Source organism: Cherax quadricarinatus, chromosome 28 (assembly GCF_038502225.1).
Source record: "Cherax quadricarinatus isolate ZL_2023a chromosome 28, ASM3850222v1, whole genome shotgun sequence".
Taxonomy (NCBI): Eukaryota; Metazoa; Arthropoda; class Malacostraca; order Decapoda; family Parastacidae; genus Cherax; species Cherax quadricarinatus.
This window is the reverse complement of record NC_091319.1, coordinates 6692443-6713603: the sequence shown is the minus strand read 5'-3', so window position 1 is coordinate 6713603 and position 21161 is coordinate 6692443. Positions and strand designations below refer to the sequence as shown.

The following is a 21161-nucleotide window of genomic DNA, read 5'->3' as shown; positions in this document are numbered from 1 at the left end:
AGATTACTTCCCGGTAAAAGTAGGTCTTAGATAGGGATGCGTAATGTCAATATGGTTGTTTAATATATTTATGGATGGGGTTGTGAAGGAGGTAAATGCTAAGGTGTTGGGGAGAGGGGTGGGATTAAATTATGGGGAATCAAGTACAAAATGGGAGTTGACACAGTTACTCTTTGCTGATGATACTGTGCTTTTGGGAGATTCTAAAGAAAAGTTGCAAAGGATAGTGGATGAACTTGGGAGGGTGTGTAAAGGTAGAAAGTTGAAAGTGAACATAGATAAGAGTAAGGTGATGAAGGTATCAAACTATTTAGATAAAGAAAATTACATATCACATTGGAGAGGGAGTATGGAAGAAGTGAATGTTTTCAGATATTTGGGAGTTGACGTGTCAGTGGATGGGTTTATGAAGGATGAGGTTAACCATAGAATTGATGAAGGAAAAAAGGTGAGTGGTGTGTTGAGGTATATGTGGAGACAAAAAACATTATTTATGGAGGCAAAGAAGGGAATGTATGAAAGTATAGTGATACCACCACTCTTATATGGGTGTGAAGCTTGGGTTGTAAATGCTGCAGCGAGGAAGCAGTTGGAGGCAGTGGAGATGGCCTGTCTAAGGGCAATGTGTGGAGTAAATATTATGCAGAGAATTCAGAGTGTGGAAATTAGGAGGAGGTGTGGAGTTAATAAAAGTATTAGTCGGAGGGCTGAAGAGGGGTTGTTGAGGTGGTTTGGTCATTTAGAGAGAATGGATCAAAGTAGAATGACATGGAGATCATATAAATCTGTAGGGGAAGGAAAGCGGGGTAGGGGTCATCCTCGAAAAAGTTGGAGGGAGGGGGTAAAGGAGGTTTTGTGGGCAAGGGGCTTGGACTTCTAGCAAGCATACGTGAGCGTGTTGGATAGGAGTGAATGGAGATGAATGGTTTTTGGGACCTGACAAGCTGTTGGAGTGTGAGCAGGGTAATATTTAGTGAAGGGATTCAGGGAAACTGGTTATTTTTATATAGCCAGACTTGAGTCCTGGAAATGGGAAGTACAATGCCTGCACTTTAAAGGAGGGGTTTGGGATATTGGCAGTTTGGAGGGATATATAACATATATCCCTCCAAACCTTGAGTTCGAACTTAATCCGTTCCAGGAGCTAGTTCTAAAGTCAAAATGTTCAAAAGTCGAAGCAATATTTCCTTTAAGAAATAATGGGAATACAATTAATCTGTTCCAGAAACCTAAAAATATTCACAGAAAATACATTTTATAGAGATTACATTATAGTTTTACATACACACAACAAACATACATAGTACAATTAGTAATACATTAATAAAAATTTAAATAAACATATAAAATAACATTTTTACTTGCCTTTATTGAAGACTGTTGATAGCATCTGGAAGATAGGGAGGAGGAGTGAGGGAGGGCTTACTGTTTGGAAGGGGAATAACCCTCCATAAAGACTTCAAGTAGCAAAGCCCTCTCTGGGGTTACTTTCCTTCTTTGTCTTTTAATGGTACTAGGACCAACTTGAGAGCCACTGGACCCTTGTCTCACCAAATAACTGTCCACAGTCCTCTGTTTCTGGTGCCTCTTTAAGATTTCCCTAAAATGGGACATGGTTCTGTCACTGAACTTGTTGCAAAGATGGCTTGTTTCAGTTTACTCAGGGTGGTACTTCTCCACAAACGTTTGCACATCATTCCACTTGGCACAATTCTCCTTAATGTTTGAAGAAGGCACCTCATCCACTCCCTCTTCCTCCTCCTCTGAAGCAAGTTCCTGAGCTATGGTCTGATACTGTTCCAGATGAAGCTCTTCCAGCTCTTCCCTGCAGCCCTCCACCAACTCTTCCACATCCTCACCACTCACCTCAAACCCCATGGATTTGCCCAATACCACAATATCTTCCACAACAGGCAGAGGGTCGGCAGGGTCAGGGTCAGCCTCAAACCCTTCAAAATCCCTCTGGACAACACATTGTGGCCACAATTGTCTCCAAGCAGAGTTTAAAGTGTTGGAAGTCACTCCCTCCCAAGCCTTACCTATAAGGCTTATGAAGGTGTAGATATTGAAGTGATTCCTCTAGAACTCTCTCAAGGTCAACTTAGTGTCTGAGGTCACATCAAAGCACTTTTCAAACACTGGTTTTGTGTAGAGTTTTTTGAAGTTAGAAATGGCTTGCTGGTCCATGGGCTAGAGGAGAGGAGTGGGGTTAGGAGGCAAGAACTTCACTGTGATGAAACTGTAGTCCCTAGACAGTAGGTTTACCAAGTCTGGAGGATGTGCAGGAGCATTGTCCAGTAACAGGAGGCACTGGAGTTGCAGATTATTTTTTAGAAGATATTTTTTCACACTGGGGCCAAACACTTCATGGACCCACTCTTTGAAAATGTGCCTCGTGACCCATGCCTTATTATTTGCTTTCCACAAGACATATAACTTGTTCTTAATGACATTGTTTTTCTTAAACACACTGGGATTTTCTGAGTGATACACCAGTAAAGGCTTCAGTTTAAAATCCTCACTAGCTTTAGCACAGAACAAAAGAGTTAGCCTGTCTTTCATAGGCTTGTGTCCTGGGAGTGCCTTTTCCTCCTGAGTAATGCAGGTCCTCTTCAGCATTTTCTTCCAAAACAGGCCTGTTTCATCACAATTGAACACTTGTTGCTGTTTGAATTTTTCAGTGTCTACGTACCCCTTCAATTCATGCACAAATTTTTCAGCAGCCCGTTTGAACTGGCTGCCTCACCATGCCTTACAACATTGTGTATGCCATTACACTTTTTATATCTGTCAAACCAGCCTCTGCTGGCGTTAAATTAGCTATCAGCACCGGTTTCAGGAGTTTGCTTCACAAGATTGGCATGCAGCTGCCTTGCCCTCTCACAAATGATTGTCTTAGAAACACTATCACTGCCATAGCTTTATCCTTGATCCACGCCAGCAACAACATCTCAACATGATCGACTGTCTGTGGTCTATTTTTGGTTAGCATATCAACACCTTTTGCAGCTTCAACTTCCTTGATTTGTTCTTTCTTTGTGAGGATAGAAGTGATGGTTGACTTGTTTTTCCCATGCATCCTGGCAAGTTCAACAAGTCGCTCACCACTCTCATATTTTTATATTATTTCCTTCTTCATGTCTATGGTGGTTTCTCACCTTCTTTACCACAGGGGTACCACTAGCAAGTTTCTTCGGGCTCATGGTAGCTTATTTCACAGTAGCACAAGCACCAAATACAGTGAATTAATAGTGAAATGTTTGAATGAGCGTGCAGGTTAGTGTTCACTCAAGCATCAACAAAGCCAGACTGGCTTACGATGCCTGTGCAGGGTTATGGACAAAGCGGGCAGGCGGACAGGTCCAGTACCCGGCTGTTCGAAAGATGGGGCACATTTGTTAGTCAGGACAAAATTGGTTTGAAAAAAAAAAACGGTCGAAACTCGAATCATTCGATAGTCGATATGTTTAAAACTTGGGGTTCCGCTGTATCTGGGTGCCTCTGCAAAGACTGATTATGTATGAGTGAGGTGAAAGTGTTGAATGATGATGAAAGTATTTTCTTTTTTGGGGAATTTCTTTCTTTTTGGGTCACCCTGCCTCAGTGGGAGACGGCTGACTTGTTGAAAAAAAAAAATGCCTGCCCACCTGTTGGTATCCCTGACAGCATGTTTCCCTGGAAAGATGACAAAAGCTTTTTTGTAGTTCTAACAAAACATATCTAACCAGTCATAAAACTGTATGCCATTATGAGACCTATCTCTTAAAGCAATCTTTCTCTTTCCCATTCACTGAAATAACTTGTCTTCCCACCATTAAACCTCTCCTCCCCAGCACTTCTACAATCCTACAATCACACCTACTCCCTAGATGTCTTAACTATCATAGAGTAATTAGGTTAACCCAGTTTAGTACCCAACACTGCACACCTGTGGGCTTCTCTACCATTACACATATTGCCTACATCTCTCTTGATTTTTCCTTCATACCTATTTAAACTACATGCATTCTTTTAAGATATCATTTCAGTAATATGTATTTTTAATAAAAACAAGAGTCCAGAATTACATTTGCAGGTTTGTATATTACAGAAATTTGTAATTTGCTCATATCAGAGATAAAAGTATGTACAGAATTTGGATTGCATTAACAAGTAAATACTTGTGGGTAGTAAAAGACATTATTCAAGGAAATAGAGGAGAACAAACAAAGAATAGGAACAATTGTTTGAGAAAGTGCCAAACATATAAGGGTCTTACAGTGCCTGGGAATTGAGACAGTTCAAGAATCCTTAACCTGTATCAAGACACCTCTTGCAGCAGTGACGCTTGCAGAACGGGAGAATATTTTTTATTTTATTAACACATCGGCCGATACCCACCAAGGCAGGGTGGCCCGAAAAAGAAAAACTTTCATCATCATTCACCCCATCACTGTCTTGCCAGAGGGGTGCTTTACACTACAGTAAATAAAACTGCAACATTAACACCCCTGCTTCAGAGTGCAGACACTGTACTTCCCATCTCCAGCACTCAAGTCCGGCCTGCCGGTTTTCCTGAATTCTTTCGTAAATGTTACTTTGCTCACACTCCAACCACTTGTCTCCATTCACTCCTATCAAATACGCTCCCGCATGCTTGCTGGAAGTCCAAGCCCCTCAAACACAAAACCCCCTTTAGCCCCTCCCTTTCCTAGGCCGACCCCTACCCCGCCTTCCCTCCACTACAGATTTATACACTCCTGAAGTCATTCTCTTTTGTTCCATTCTCTCCGCATGTCCGAACCACCTCAACAACCCTTCCTCAGCCCTCTGGACAACAGTTTTTGTAATCCCGCACTTCCTCCTAACTTCCAAACTACGAATTCTCTGCATTATATTTACACTACACATTGCCCTCAGACATGACATCTCCACTGTCTCCAACCCTCTCCTCACTGTAACATTCATCACCCATGCTTCACACCCATATAAGAGCGTTGGTAAAACTATACTCTCATACATTCCCCTCTTTGCCTCCAAGGACAAAGTTCTTTGTCTCCACAGACTCCTAAGTGCACCACTCACCCTTTTCCCCTCATCAATTCTATGATTCACCTCATCTTTCAAAGACCCATCCGCTGACAAGTCCACTCCCAAATATCTGAATACATTCACCTCCTCCATACTCTCTCCCTCCAATCTGATATCCAATCTTTCATCACCTAATCTTTTTGTTATCCTCATAACCTTACTCTTTCCTGTATTCACTTTTAATTTTCTTCTTTTGCACACCCTACCAAATTCATCCACCAATCTCTGCAACTTCTCTTCAGAATCTCCCAAGAGCACAGTGTCATCAGCAAACAGCAACTGTTACAACTCCCACTTTGTGTGATTCTTTATCTTTTAACTCCACGCCTTTTGCCAAGACCCTCGCATTTACTTCTCTTACAACCCCATCTATAAATATATTAAACAACCCTACCAAATTCATCCACCAACCTCTGCAACTTCTCTTCAGAATCTCCCAAGAGCACGGTGCCATCAGCAAAATGCAACTGTGACAACTCTCACTTTGTGTTTGATTCTTTATCTTTTAACTCCACACCTCTTGCCAAGACCCTCACCCACAAGTGGGCTAAAGAAAAGAGCCATCACTGGAACCTCTTTTGTTTTCTTCATGGTAGTACTTTACTGCTAATAAAGGCCAGCTGGTTTATCACTCATTTGTAATTAATATTTGGATATTAGCTTGGAAATTTTTAGCCAGGATAAAATTGTAAGACTATCTTGTGGCCATATGACATTTAACAGAGTCATCAAGAGCAATGTATCAAGTTAGCCCACCAGGTGAAGGACTTAAGGAGACAGAATGCTGCCCTGTCTTCTCTGGTGGGGCCAGTTGGGATGCGACAAACTCTGCCTTGTTCTCATCGTCATCGTTGCCCACCACCCCCACCAGCACATCAAACAAATTTTTTTAGTTTACCAACTTCACTCACAAAAAACAGACAGGTAATATAAGTGGAAGTTTTGTACATACAGGTATATTTATAAGGTTTGTGAGAATAAGATAATACTACTTAGTTTTAAAACACATTACAGTAATACACAAATTAATAACTCTAGATGTCAGTTATTTTTGGGTTGGCAATTGTAAATTTCTTATTAGACAATTTAGATAACTGATCAAGTTTGTTAACCAATACATGTATATAAGAGTGCAATCTCGGCATTTAATTTAAAAGTTGAATTTTTGGTAGTTTTCTGCTCTTTTAGGCATTATTTATTAATTTGTAGTTTTTTTGTTGTAGAGCAAACAATAATGAAAATTGAATATCAGTAGGGATTAAATAGAGTAGGAGTGAGGATGTTTCAACTCAGAAGGCCTATCTGAAATGTGATGTCAGCACCCTTCTAGCAAAACAATGATGGATGGAGTGAGTGACAGTGAATGCATTTCCTGTTTTTCGGGTTGCCCTGCCTTAGTGGGAGACAGTGTTAAAAAAAAAAAATTCCTCGCTTTAAGTCACCAGCATAAACAACAGTTGCAGAATTACAGCTAGGGTAGACACAACATTGGCATGTGTAATTGCAGTGTAACATAGTATATTACTGAGCTTTTGCAGATGTTTGATTTAATGCACTTTGTTACTATTTTCTCTTCAGCTATTTTTATATAGGTGTTCTATATAATGTAAGCTTCATGTAAGTTATAAAAATTTGGGAAAACACTAGTTACGGAAAAAATTGTATAGTCGACACGGCTAAATCGCTGGAAATGCTCTAGGGTCAAGAGGGGTGGGAGGCTGGGGGCCACTGCTCATGGCCACATGTCTATAGGCAAGCAGATGGAATAAATCTATGGCATATACTACTACCAAAATTTTGCATTACTTATTTTAGGAGATTTATGGCATGTAATATAGTTTTCCAGTATCACTATGTTGTCAGAAAATTGCTTAACACGAGGTTGCATTAGAGTTTATTGTACTCTTTGAACAATAAGAAAAGGATCCATAAATTAAAAGCAAAATAATATGTTTAATTTATTTTCTTTGCAGCACAACGAAACCTGGCCATCAGAGGGATGGGTAGCATCATGGCATGTAGAAGAGAGCAGCAGAAGTCACTTGGGTGACCACACCTCTTCCCAAAGTAATTTTCACTCCAGCCTGCAGATGTTATCAGACACCAGTATCCCAACTACACTTTCATTGACAGATCACAACACCACCAGATCAAGTAGTGTTCGATTAGGAGAAGATTGTTGTACCCCTCAGGAAAGACTAGCATCCACAACCACAACAATCACCACAGCAAATTCAACCACAACTACTTGCTGGTATGATATAATCACTTCACTTAGCGCAGCCAATTCTCCTCAGGGCACAGGAGTTATAAGTAACCAAGATTCAGCATTAAATCCAAGAATATGTGACGGCATAAATGTTTGGGGTCATTCAGGCCAAATAATGTGTGAAACAGAAAGAGTAAGCTCTACTAGTAGCAGCAGTTCAGAATCTCCAGTTGAATCCTCATTCCATTCACATGCAGTTAACTTCTCAAAACAGACAGGAGGTAGTGTCGCTTCTGATGGGTGTGAGAGATCAGGTGAAGTAAGGGGGTGTATGTCTTTTCCTCCAGACAGTGATTCTGCTACCAGCAAGTTTTCACCACTATCTTTGGAATCAACATCTACCAGCATTAGTAATTCTCCTGAGCAGAAAAACTGTCAAGTTTTTCAAACAAAAATTGATAACCTTGCCTTTGATAAATCAAAGATAAAAGTTGTCCATGAAGAGGACTTAATAAGCAAATCTTCAAGTGAAAAACATACAAATTTAGTGAATAGTGTAAGTTCAGATGAAATTTGTAGTATACGTCAAGTAAAGGAAAAATTGATGAGATCTTTAACAGAACCTACCAATAGTGACTTCACCATTGATTTATCAGTATTATCATGTGATGATAAACACAAAGGGGTATTGAATAAGAACATCAACAAAATTGGGATAAAGAATGTGGGCAATGAGAACAATATGGGTGAGGAAAGTGTAGAAGGAGCCACCAAGGATGAAGGCTACTCAACAATGTCCAGTGATGTGCAGGCAGATGTCAAAGATAGTATTACTACTTGCACTGTTACCACTGTACAAGAGGAGCCTCTTGTGCCCACTCCAATTGAATGCCCAGAGCAAGACTTAGCAAATACTGTGGCAGTGAGTCTTTCCAGGAAAGGTTCCAATAAGAGTGATAATAATTCCCTAGAAAGAAATTTAGTTAAAGAAAAGAAAATGCCTTCAGCTGCTAATTCTGAGTATTGTGATGGGCTACGTATTATATATGATGAAGAGGACAACAATTCGGATGTATTTTTTGTACCCATTCAAGAACCAGAAAATGAAAATTTGTATAGACATAGTTATCATGTAACATCTAGTGTACAGAGACATAAACCAGTTCGTTGTTATTCTGATTCTCAGTTATATTTTGAAAAAAGTGTTCACAATCCCAAACCTATTACTAGCCTAGAAAGACACGTTTCTGAAAAAGATCTTGCAGACAGGTCTGCTTCAATAGAAGAGGTTTTAGAAGAAGCTAATAAAACTAGGAGTTTAAAGCGGTCATCAGGACATGCCAGTCTCAAAAGAAGTCGCATGTATGCAAAAGAAGAGCACACTACCTCGGATAGTAGTGAAGAATTGTGGCCTTTAGAAGAAAACCAGAGAAAGTATCTCTCTCCAACATACAGTCATGCAGAGCTTGAAGATTGGTCATTAGATTTATCCTCCGAGTACCTGAGTGGGGCGTGTGGGGAGGGTGAAGGAAGTGAGAGTGCGGGAACTTGTGGTGCCCATCATGGCTCTCTGCCGTCCATTCAGGAGGCTACCCCAGAGTTAGAAGAAGACAATAATGAGTTCCTCTGGAATGGTGCTACCTATTTTAAAGCAGATTTAGATTTAAATTGGTCAAGCAAAAAGGAGCTGACTAAAAGTTGGCAATTAGATCATTCTAAAGACAATCATATTGTTTTGTCTCCCAGATCAGGTTGCTCTGATCAGCCTGCTGTTTGGTCAAGTAGTGAACAACTTTCATGCTGTTCCGAAGGTATTTCAAAGTGCAGTTCTGACTTTGAAAACTTTTGTGAACAAATTTGTAATCTACCAGAGCTTAAGAGGGTATCATTTTGTAGTAGTGAGGCAGGTGGTCAAGAAGCATCAAAGGCAGCCAGCCAGGAGACATCCAGTGTGGGAGAGCATGAAGAAGAGCTTGCCGATGATGTGTGTGTTGATACTGTTTTTACTAGAGATTTCTACCGCCTTGTTAAGTTTGAAAGTAATAAGAGTCTAGCAGCATCGTCCAAGAGCTTAGCTACATCAGATGGATTATTAACTATTGAAAAATTGCAAGATTTAGAATCTGGAGGAACACACAAAGAAGCTTTAGCATCTGTTCTAGGTTTCATTGCAGAGCAGCAGAAGTACTGTAAAGAAAGAGAAGCACAAGATGAAAAAGTTACAGGTCGTTCTAGAGATATACTAAAATTAGCAACCACGATTGAAAACTCAGGTTCTCCATTAGCTTCAGTTCTGTTTCGAGGAACATTTCCTAAAATATCACCAAGAGAAGCTCCTAATGATACATGTAGTAATAGTGCAGATGATTTTTCAATGCGAACATTGCCATCTCTGCAGTGGAAACCTACTAATGGAGGCTCATCCAAGACCAAAGTTCCCCCTCCTGTCCCTGCAAAACCAAAATCTTGTCTTCAGCATGAATTAGCGATAGGTGCTCCAAGCAGTAATTTTATTCCTGCCAGATGTCCCCCTACTGCTTCACCCTCTTCCCTCCCAGTTGTGCCACCTTCTACCCTTCCAGTCTTGCCGGCCACTTCCCAACCAGTGCCCTTCGTGCCTTCCCGGTCATCTAGTTTGGCCCCTCAGGTTATACCTGCTTGTGAAGTGGAATTACCACTCTCGCATATCTCTAAGGTGCCCATCAGGAGTGCCTCACACCTTCCTGGTACAAATTCCATTACTGAGAAAGAAATATATAGTACACCGTCAGATGGACCCTGTCATCAGTCTCCCGTACCTGACCGAAATTGTAGTATTGTACCTATGCAGCCAACAGTAGATGGTCCGCCAGTGCCCCGCCGTTCAACTAGTATGGCCTTTCCTTGTAATGTTTTACCAGTTCCCGAACATAAGGTGTCTTTAACAGAGTCTCCGCCAGTACCCAAGCGTATAACAAGTCGAGCCCTTCCCAAGCCTCCATCAGCTCGTGCAAATCATTTATTGGTGCAGCTGAACTCCAACGGCTCTAGTAAACCTCTTGGAGGCAGCTTGGAGGGAAAGCGCCGTAGTTTCATTAAAGAAACGTTAGGATTATCTAGTCCCAAGAGACCGCAAAGTGACTATTGTGAATTGCCTAGTTTAAGTGAGAATCCTGCTGGGATGTTAGAAGAGCTGCAGAGAATGGCAAAGGTAGAAGAGGAGGAGGAGAAAAGAAGAAGATTAAAACCTGGAGGCACTACTGGAGCAGAAGTCACCAGTCCTGGAGACACTGTTGGGTTAGGCACTGGCTGGGTCAGGGTTCAACCACATGTAGATCTTCAGGATCCACAGGTATGTACAAACTACTTATAATTTTTAGTGACACTTAATGACCTATAAAGGTTTAAGGTTTTTGTGAATATTGTATAATAATATGAATTGCTCAGTTGTGGCTATGTGCTTTGTTGAATAGAATATAGACATTGTTTTTAATACTGTCATCTGTTTTATGTTGTAAACAAATGTTGATACAGTTTTGGAAGTGATGCTTTACAAGATGTTTTGTACAATAAGCAAAGGATATCATGCACTGAAGCATCAGTAATCAGATATGTACTCAGTTGTTCAGAAAGTTTCACCCCAAAATTAGTATACAGCATTGCAGTTCCAGGAAATATTTCATTTTGATTTTTTATGGGTAATGCATTATCAAAGGAAAATTACACCTACTCATAATGAAATCATACATAAGACTATAAAATGAACTTTTTTAAACATCTTTAACTGGGGTGGTAAATTGCAGTTTTGAATAAAAATTAGTGTGAAACCTTAATCACTGAACTTCATCCTCAACAAGATGTGTGAGAGTTGCTATACTTAACCCTTAAACGGTCCAAACAAATCGGCATTCAAATTCGTAGTGCTACAAAAGTAGATTACTTTTTTTTACATATTTTCAAATATAACAAAAAAAAAATGTAGGTAAAAGTTTTTTTACACGTTTTCAAATGTAAAACAAAAAAAAAAGATCTACATTTTTTTACATACTTTCAGATGTTGAAAAAACGTATATATACATTTGGACCATTTAAGGGTTAATGAAGGTGCTTTGATGCTGGTGAGGTACTTTTAATACAAGGAACTGGACTTATCTCATTCTTTGAATCAAAGCTGAATGCCTCCCAGTCCCTGGGTATCATATGACCCCCATGGGTTTAGCGCTCCCCTTGATTAAAATAAAGGTGTACGAGTTGAGTGATGAATGGATTTTGCAGTATAAATTATTGTCTTGTGCTACTTTCATGATTCTATGTAACTATGAATCATAATTATAATTTCCAGACCTTTCAGTAACATTTATCTACAAGGTGTTAGTTATAAACTTGCACATTCAAGCCATGCATGAATTGAATTTTAAATTAATATTCTACCCCAAGATGTGGTGCATATTTTACCATATTCTCCCATGTTGTGCTATAGTTCAACTTATATTACAGATTCTGCCTCCTTTTCATACATTTTCTGAATTTTTTTTTATTTTCCCATTAGACTGGTTGTTATACATTGGGGAAAGGGGTGAACAGTATTTACGGAGATTTGAATAGGCATCAGATTGTTGGGATGGATCAAATTTTTGTGTACATAACAAAATTTGGAATAATAAATGGAGCAGTGGGATTTGTCTAAATATACAAACAAATGAAAGATGAATGTGGGAGCAATTTGGTCATGCATTAACTTCACATCTGGAGTTTATCTGGAGAGAGTTCCGGGGGTCAACGCCCCCGCGGCCCGGTCTGTGACCAGGCCTCCTTAGGTCAGTGTCCCAGGATGCGACCCCCACCAGTCGACTAACACCCAGGTACCCATTTTACTGATGGGGAACATAGACAACAGGTGGAAAGAAACACGTCCAATGTTTCTACTCTGGCTGGGAATCGAACCCAGGCCCTCACCGTGTGAAGCGAGAGCATTAACCACCAGGCCACCCGTAAACGGTCCAAACATATATATATACGTTCACTACCCCAGTGCCCCGAATATTTTGAAAAATAAAAAATCGTTTTTTTATTGAAAAAAAGAGCACTTTTTTCAGTGTTATAGGATAAAAAAAAAATTAGGGTCAGTACTTACCAAGAAATGAGGCCACAAAGTTGGCACTTGGCAATCACTTGGCGGCAACATGGAGCGCTGCCGCTTGCAGAAGTGTTGCCGACATATCTATTTTTTCCATTTTTCCTATTATTTTATATAATTTTTATGTTCTGATAATTACAATTTATAGTAGTTCTTGTCATTTCATAACCAATCTTTGTTTTGTCACTAGTATTAGGTACTGAAATTATACTCATATTGTCACAAACACATTGACAGGTGGACATTTTCACCTGCCTTGGTCATTTACTATTGTCTTGGAATATATACAAAGTATTTATAGGTCCCAGCAGTGTTTTGGATATGTGGAAGTATATGATAATAGTGAGGAGGAGGAAGAGAAGGAGAAAGAGAAGGAGGAGGAGGAGAAGAATATGTAATAATAAAATAATAAGTTCCCTTGAAGCATGAAAAACAAAGTCCACCCCTGACAGTGACATGATAAGATAACATTTGATAAGAGCTGACGTTTGATGAGCATTCGCAAGGGTGCAATGATAAGACTTGATAAGAAAAGATTAGGGCCTGCTTTGTTTTCACTGGTACACAAACATGTCTGTCAAGCTCCCTGTCTGTCTGGTTAGCTCTCTGTCTCAGAGAGAGCCACAAGACTGCGTTGTCATCACGTTTACTCACGTCTTCAAGCAGAGTATAGCACTTTGTCTGGATTTTTTGGGTTATCCTAGGTAATTTACACTATGTATACTTGTATTTATGTGTACCTGTGAGACAGATAGACAGGGATAGACAGAGACAAAGATAGACAGAGACAGAGATAGAGCCAGGCCAGCCAGTCAGCCAGCCAGCCAGAATTGTTTCTCTTTACTTAGGGCATAGGTTATAAGACATTCTGAAAGGGTGTTGCACAAATATTACACATGGGTTATTATCGAGGTTTTTTTATATTTCCTCGACCACTTGTGGCCACATCCACCTCAAAGCCACTAAACTCAGGGTCAAAATCACCTTCCTCTTAAAATGGGAGTGTTAATACTACATGACATCAGTGAATCCCAGGTGTTTGCTCTAACTGGTGCTCCCACAAGGTACTAAGTGGTCTCAGATTTTTTTAATACTGCACACACTGAGTGTTAGAATCCATTCTATGCTGACAAGGCATCTCAGGCCAATCGTGCCAAATTTGAAGGTAGGAAAAATAAAACGTATATATACATATGGGGCACTAGCGGTAAAAAAGTATATATATGTTTGGACCGTTTTTTGGGTTAAATGGATATTAAAGAAATTAATTATACGTTACATTGTTTTATGGTATTGTACAGATTCAGCATTTTTCAGTAAGCAAGTTCAAGAAAAATAAAAAAGGCACAATACCGCAATTGGAATACACAAATGTAAGTTTCTATCTCCCGCACATGGGAAATAGAAACTTGTGATGACGTTTCAGTCCAACTTGGACTATTTACTAGTCTGTGTATGACTACTTAACCCTTTCACTGTCCGGACCCCCGATCTGAAACTTGTCCACGATGCCCAAGAATTTTCAATTTTTTTTTCTCATGAAATGGTAGAGAATTTTTTTGTGAAGGTAATAAAATAAAGTATGAAATTGATGGAAAACTGGCAAAATTATGCATACGGGAATTTTCCCGTGTCAGTGATATTTATGCATTGGAGATTTTGGCCAATTAAAGTCTTATTTTAGACCATTTACATTGTTCCAGTCAACCAAATTCTTAGCTATTTTGCTAGTATGTCTTCCATTTTATTGATTGAGCACAAGAATCACCCAGTCAACTAATTCAACTACCCAACAAAGTGATCAGAAATTGGTAATTTGGCCAATTTCACACAAATTTCAAAATAGGCTCCAGAAATGCAGGCACTCCTGGCACTAAAATAACATTTCCTCAGTTCATTAGTTATGTTCCCAGGCTTTACACATGAATTCCAATTTGATCTTTCGTTCACACAAAACAATAGAAGATTTACTGTTATGCAATATTGTAATAATTGTATAAATAATATCAGCGTATTCATGAATGCATATTAGACCCACCAGCTGGACATGTATTGAGCAAGTGACTTGTGATTTGTTTACGCTTGAATATTGACAAAAATCAAACATTTCTGTTACTTTGAGCTCAATTTTAAGCTATTTTTCAGTCTTGAAACCAATCAAAATAATCTCTATTTCAGTAATATATCTTCCATTCTACCAAGTGAGACCAAGAAACTGAGAATACAGCCATAGAAATCATACGAAAATACACCACAAAGTCGCTGTTGTAAGCCAAAAACACCGTTGCAGTTTTCCCTCATTATGCACTGCGTGCTGCAGGATTTTTTTATATGGTGCACACTTACTGCATAGACCCATTCTCTGATATCTAGGCCCAAATTTACCACTCACAGTTTATCTGAGTGAGCTGAGCTTATGCCATAGTAATATGGTACGTCCAGTGATCTCAAGGCCGTAGTACTATGGCACAGCCAGTAAAGTGGTTAATGGTCCAAGTCAGACTGAAATGTCATCTTAAGTTTCAGTCTATGTGCAGGTTATTTGTGCAAGTTCAAGGGTTATAGCATGTTAAACTAACCAGTGGCTACTTTGTATCAAAGAAAACTGACTAGGTTTTGACAAGCCCATGAGATAGAAACCATAATTTTTTAATCATTCTTAATTCTAGATTTGAAAGAATAGGAAAATGGGATATTATGAAAAACCTTGTTCTTGTAAGACAAATTAGTTGTTTTCACTTGTTGGAAAGTGGGCAATGTAAAAATTAAAAACATATATATTTTTTTTTGTAGTATCTTTTACTAGAATATTTGTGTTGGGTAATTCTACTCAACATTTTAGGCTCGTGCTAATCTGCTGGATGGAATGATGGAGTCAAGTGAGGGTTGCAGCTCAGAGACAGAAGATGATGAGGTAGCAGATCATCATTACTCCCAACTCAGGTCTATGCATCGTAGTAGACGAAAACGCAAAGGTAACAAGTACTTATAAACTGCCATTATGTTAAGGAGTGCAGTAGTCTTAAGAAGATGAGTGAACATGACTATTCCTGGCATATTCTAAAGATGATCAAAACAGAAATAATGGGCTCTAAAAGAAAATAGAGAAAAATATCAAGATTACCAGTGAAACACGTATGATAACTTATAATTGTAATAGTTGAGCTTTGCTTGGGATGTTCCATCTTCAGTGTTTTAATCTGTTATGTATATTTATATTTTTTATATTTTCCAGTGGTTGTAGCATTCACTACCTCTTTTTTCATCCTGTTCCATTGTTCTACCACTTTGTGAAGAAGAACTTTCTAGTATACTTCTGGCAGTGCTTCTTGCCTTGTTCTTTCTGTTGATGGTGCTAGGAAATTCTAATGAATTTACAGTATGTGCATCCTTTTTTGTTCATACATGTGGTATCATGTCTGTCTTTCCTTATGTTGACCAGCCGAAGTATCTAGTGTTTTCAGTCTTTCTCCATAACTCGTAATTTTTGGTTCTGACTCATTTTGTAACAAGTCTTTAGGTTTTGTTTTCTTAGCCACATGGTTTTCTTAAGTGTGGACAGCACTATCACAGCATGTTCCAGTTTTGGCTTAACTAGTGTAAGCAAATTTTAAAGCATTTCTTCATCCATTTATATCTGAAAACTATCTTGATGTTTACTAGTGTGAAGTATAGTTTTCTATATTTCATTTATGTGATCTTAAGGTAGCTATCTTTTGTATGGTATAATAGGCATAGCCTGTAGACTAGACAAAATGCAAACAAGCTAGTTCTTTAAATTATAGGACATTAAATGCTAAGGAACTAAAGTAGCAGTGGACAGGACATGCACCTATATCAATGGATGACTGTGTCAAAGAAAAGAACAGTTATTAGATGGACAGACAAAAAAACTGGCAGACATCCACCCCTCAAGGAAGGTGCCTTGATGCCGGTCAGGGGCTCGCGATCCAAAGAAGTGAGTTTATCTTCCCCTTCCTTGGACTGAACCTGATTGCCTTCCATTCTTCATATTCTATATAATCCTGTAAAACCCAGACATCCATTGGTAGGATTTCAACATTTGGTAGTTGTAAAACAAACTGATTCCTATGTGCCCTGTTTATAAGTGTGCAGATGTTTGTAGCTTGTGTTTGTTTGTTGAGACCACTTGTACATATATACATAGATCATTTATAAAAATGTTATTACAAAAATGATATACAATATTGACAAGATGAGGAATAGACACATGCAGTGCCCAGTATCTTTATTGGTTGGTGAAATGTCTTCAAATAAAGATACCCAGGTGTTTACACGTATCCTTCCATATATAAAAAAATATGTAAACATTTAAATTTAGACCCCCCTAGTCTGGAATATTTCACAGCCCTCTGAAGTCAGTAATACTATAGTACATACACATTTTAAATTTGTGGTGTAGTAGTAATGTGCTTGCCATATGATCATTGGATCAAGCATTTGTGCCTAGATGTTTCCTCCCTCTACATTTTTACACTCAAAATATTGTAGGCTGCTCTTACATTCATTATTTTTTTTGCACCAACCCATAAATAATTAAGTATGAGATTTACCTTTGACTAGTTTTGAGAATTTTTCTACTTTACTAAACCTGGAGTTGGGCTTTCCTAGTGCTTGTCTGGTCAGCCATGCTATTGTGTGAATCCTCTGTTAATTGAGAATGTTCATATGATTTTTTCATGGACTGTTTCAGGAATGTAATATATATTTCATCAGTAACTACAGATAATTGTGTGGCATGCTGACAGTAATATTGAATTATTTTACGTATTTTCTTTAAAGTACTGTACTGTAACAGATAATGAAGATAAACTATGAAAGAATTCTACTGTTGACTTAGTGATGTATAAATGCATTGCAGACACTACTGACTAGCTTCAGCAACTACTATAAATTTAGTTTTTATGTACAGTACATGAAAATTTACATTATATTTTTGTAAATATTTATTATGGTATTTAAATTGTTTAAATTTCTCTCTTCATTAATAGAAAACTAATTTTTTCTCATGCCTATTCTTTAGCATTAATAGGTGGGGATGTAAATTTATTAAAAAATTTTTATTACTATGCATTAGGTTGTAAATGGATTTTTGTGATGCGTTCAGAGTTTATCACTGTGTTAGCGTAAATATAAAACAAATTTATTTGTATTGACAAGCTATCTTATAAGAGGTAATGTAAAAGTGATTTTTTAACAGACATTCCCATTGGGCAGAATGTCCCAAGGAAAATATAATCAAATAATTGTTATAAACATAAATACTAAATGACCATTATCAGTTCACCACTTCCCCATGAATATGATAATTATATAAAATATACATTGTAAAATTTATAACTTACCTCAACCATACAGCATTTGTGAAGAAAATTAGGTAAAATAGAAGGAACTTGCATTTGGTATAATTTAATTTTTTCTAATCAGTTATTCTTAAACTTATATGATTGTTGAAATAACTAGTCATTTGCAGCATATTTTTTTTCTAATTATGCAATATTCAGTTTTGTGATACTCACAAATTACATTGATATTTTTTGTGAACATTTTTAGAAAGATATTGACATTAATAGCATTTGTACTAGACTTGTACATCATAAAGGTAGATCAGTGATGTGTTAATATGACTAATAATCAGTGTTTATTAAATTGAGTTTATCACTCTCCCTGTATGTTTATTACGCATCTACTAATCAACTTTCCTGTGTGTTTTGTCACAGGGTTCGGCCAGGCACAATGGTATGAATTTTCATGTAATGCAAGGCTAACATCTGCATGTGTCATTATGACTGTCTCACTGGCTTTAGTATTGTTGTGTGCATTAAGAATAATCAGAATGTTTATTTTAAAATGTAGCTTTGAGATAGAAAGGATCAAATGACCAATTTTGTGACCTTGTTTTAAAGGCACATTGAAGATGTGTTTATCTTTCAAAGTATGTTGAAAACTTTTAATTAATTTCATTGATATATTAAAAACTTGTGTTGAATTTCAGTGATATACCAAAGATTTGTGCTTAGTTTTAATTTCAAAAGTGCATTGATTTGTTTTGTTTGGTTTCTAAGGTCCATTGAAGATCTGTGTTTAGTTTCAAAGGCACATTGAAGACTTGTGTTTGATTTGTGAGATCTTCATTTCATTTCCCATGACTTTGATGTCTTTTTTTTTTTTTTTCAACAAGTCTGCCGTCTCCCACCGAGGCAGGGTGACCCAAAAAAGAAATAAAATCCCCAAAAAGAAAATACTTTCATCATCATTCAACACTTTCATCACACTCACACATTATCACTGTTTTTGCAGAGGTGCTCAGAATACAACAGTTTAGAAGCATATACGTATAAAGATACACAACATATCCCTTCAAACTGCCAATATCCCAAACCCCTCCTTTAAAGTGCAGGCATTGTACTTCCCATTTCCAGGACTCAAGTCCGACTATATGAAAATAACCGGTTTCCCTGAATCCCTTCACTAAATATTACCCTGCTCACACTCCAACAGATCGTCAGGTCCCAAGTATCATTCGTCTCCATTCACTCCTATCTAACACGCTCATGCACGCTTGCATGATATCTGTTGTCACATTTATTTGAATCAAGGGTAAATCTATCAGATTTATCATTTTGCATATATACTGTATAATTTAACAAGTTACTGAAATTTGTCAACATGGAAGTGATCTTTCAGGTTTTTATCATTATGTGATCATAATTTACTTGAAAAATGAGTAAGTACTGGTTGACCATCACTAATCTGGCATCATCAGGACCTGTAGCGTGCCGGATTGCAGAGCGGTTAGGTTAGAATACATTTAAGCCAACAGTGCTATTTGTGCATTGGGGATTTCTCCCACTTTACGCCCTATTTTTGGCCCATTCCATTGTTCCAGTCTACCAAACCTGTAGTTATTTCGCTAGTATTCCTTCTGTTCTGTCAATTGAAGAAAAAAAAAAAACACCCATTTACTTATTTCAGCTGCCCAATGAAGTGGTCAAAAATCAGTAAATTGTCTAATTTCACACAAATTTTAAGAGATGCCAGTTTCAAAATAGGGTCCAGAATAAACAAAGCAGACATTCCTGACACTAAAATAACATTTTCTCTATTCATTAGTCACGTCTTCAGGCCCCTCTTATATTACACTTGCTTCCCATTTTGAATTTTTATTCACACAAAAAATAGAAGATTTACTGTTATGCAGACTACTGCATTATTGTAATAATTGTATAAATAATGTCAACCCATTCGTGACTGTATTAAACCGGCTAGTTAGACACGTACTGGACGACAATGTCATTTGTTTACTCTTGAACATTGGCAAAAATTGAACATTTCCACTATTTGAGCTCAATTTCAAGGTACTTTCTGTCCTGAAATTAATCAAATATCTATTTCTGTAATATATCTTCCATTCTATCAAACGAGACCAGAAAATGAGAATACAACCATACAAACCATACGAAAATACACCGCAAATTCAGCGTTTTACATCTGAAGGTTGCATTTTTTCTCATTATGCACTGCGTTCTGCAGGATTTTTTTTTTATATAGTGCACACTTACCACACAGACCTATTCTCTAATATGTAGGCCCAAATTTACTGGTCACAGCTTATCTGAGTTGAGCTGAGCTCATGGCGACTGACAGTGGCTTCAAAGCCACTTTCTCTTTTATGAACAATGTATGGTGTATGTGCTTTACAAAACGAGAAGCATTTCATTTATTCATTGGAACCATAGGTAGGGCTAAAAGTGAGTAGGTTGTAACGATAAATGGAGAAAAAGAAACTGGAATGACTTATGCAGCAAGTAGCACCACCAAACAGTAGCGGCAAGTTGGTGTGGTGACCCCAGAAATTTGAAATTATGCTAGCTGAAATTCGTGCCAGATTACTGATGGAACTGGATTACTAATTGCTAGATTAGTGATAGCTGACCTCCATTTTCACAAAGAAACTTACAAATAAAAGACTTAAGACTATTTACACTAAATTTGCACATATGCAGTAAATTTGCATTTACATTTTTTTTAACATGCAGGTCATTTCCCCCAAGGTAGGAAAAATATTCACCATCATTCATTCAATTGCTGTCTTCCCAGAAATATCCTCTCTCTGATGGTCTTTTGACGCAAAGACTTGACCTGTCCTCTTCCTTGCATTGAACCTGATTGCTTCCCATTCCCCTAGGCAGTATATGACTCTATGGGTTTAGCACTTACCCCTAAATATGATAATTGCCAGAAGTGTGCTGACATCATGGCTCAAACGACCCGCTGAACTGCAACATTCTCACCCCTCCTTTAGAGTGCAGGCAATGTCCTTCCCACTTCCAGGACTAAAGTCCACTTTACCTGAACCACACTTCATAAATGTTACATACTTTGTTAAACAACATGTCAAGCAAGCCATGAAAACCCTTTAACTCAACTCACTTAGATCTAATATGCTTGTACAGTGGACCCCCGGTTATTGGCTGGCTCAGTTATCGGCCAACTCGGGTATCAGCCAATTTTTCGGCGCCCAGTTATCGGCCGTTTGGGAGGCGTCCATCCGCTGGCTTGGGCCGCTTGCCAGTCAGTTTGGCTTTGTCTCTGGGCGAGTGAGGAAGCTTCTGCTCATTCATCCAAACATTTTGCTAAAATCCATTGTTTTTTGTGGTTATTGATTGAGTGCAACTGCAAAATAAGCAACCTTGAGCCCAAAGAAACACGTTACATAGTATATAAAAACATACAATGTTTATA

General features: G+C 38.1%; 1 protein-coding gene across 8 annotated transcripts in view; it reads left to right on the top strand.

The window, feature by feature from the left end:
* Positions 1-21161, top strand: part of LOC128693150 (serine-rich adhesin for platelets-like) — a 299245-nt gene that overhangs the window by 252911 nt on the left and 25173 nt on the right. For 4 of the 8 annotated variants that reach the window (XM_070089370.1, XM_070089369.1, XM_070089372.1 and 1 more), the window contains 3 exons: positions 5794-5994; positions 7044-10610; positions 15238-15370. In XM_070089370.1, coding sequence (XP_069945471.1) covers positions 5794-5994; positions 7044-10610; positions 15238-15370 — 3901 coding nt within the window. Of the gene's footprint in view, positions 1-5793; positions 5995-7043; positions 10611-15237; positions 15371-15630; positions 18079-18136; positions 18156-21161 lie in introns of those variants that run through there. The other 4 variants (XR_011392523.1, XM_070089375.1, XM_070089374.1 and 1 more) reach the window with 4 other exon arrangements.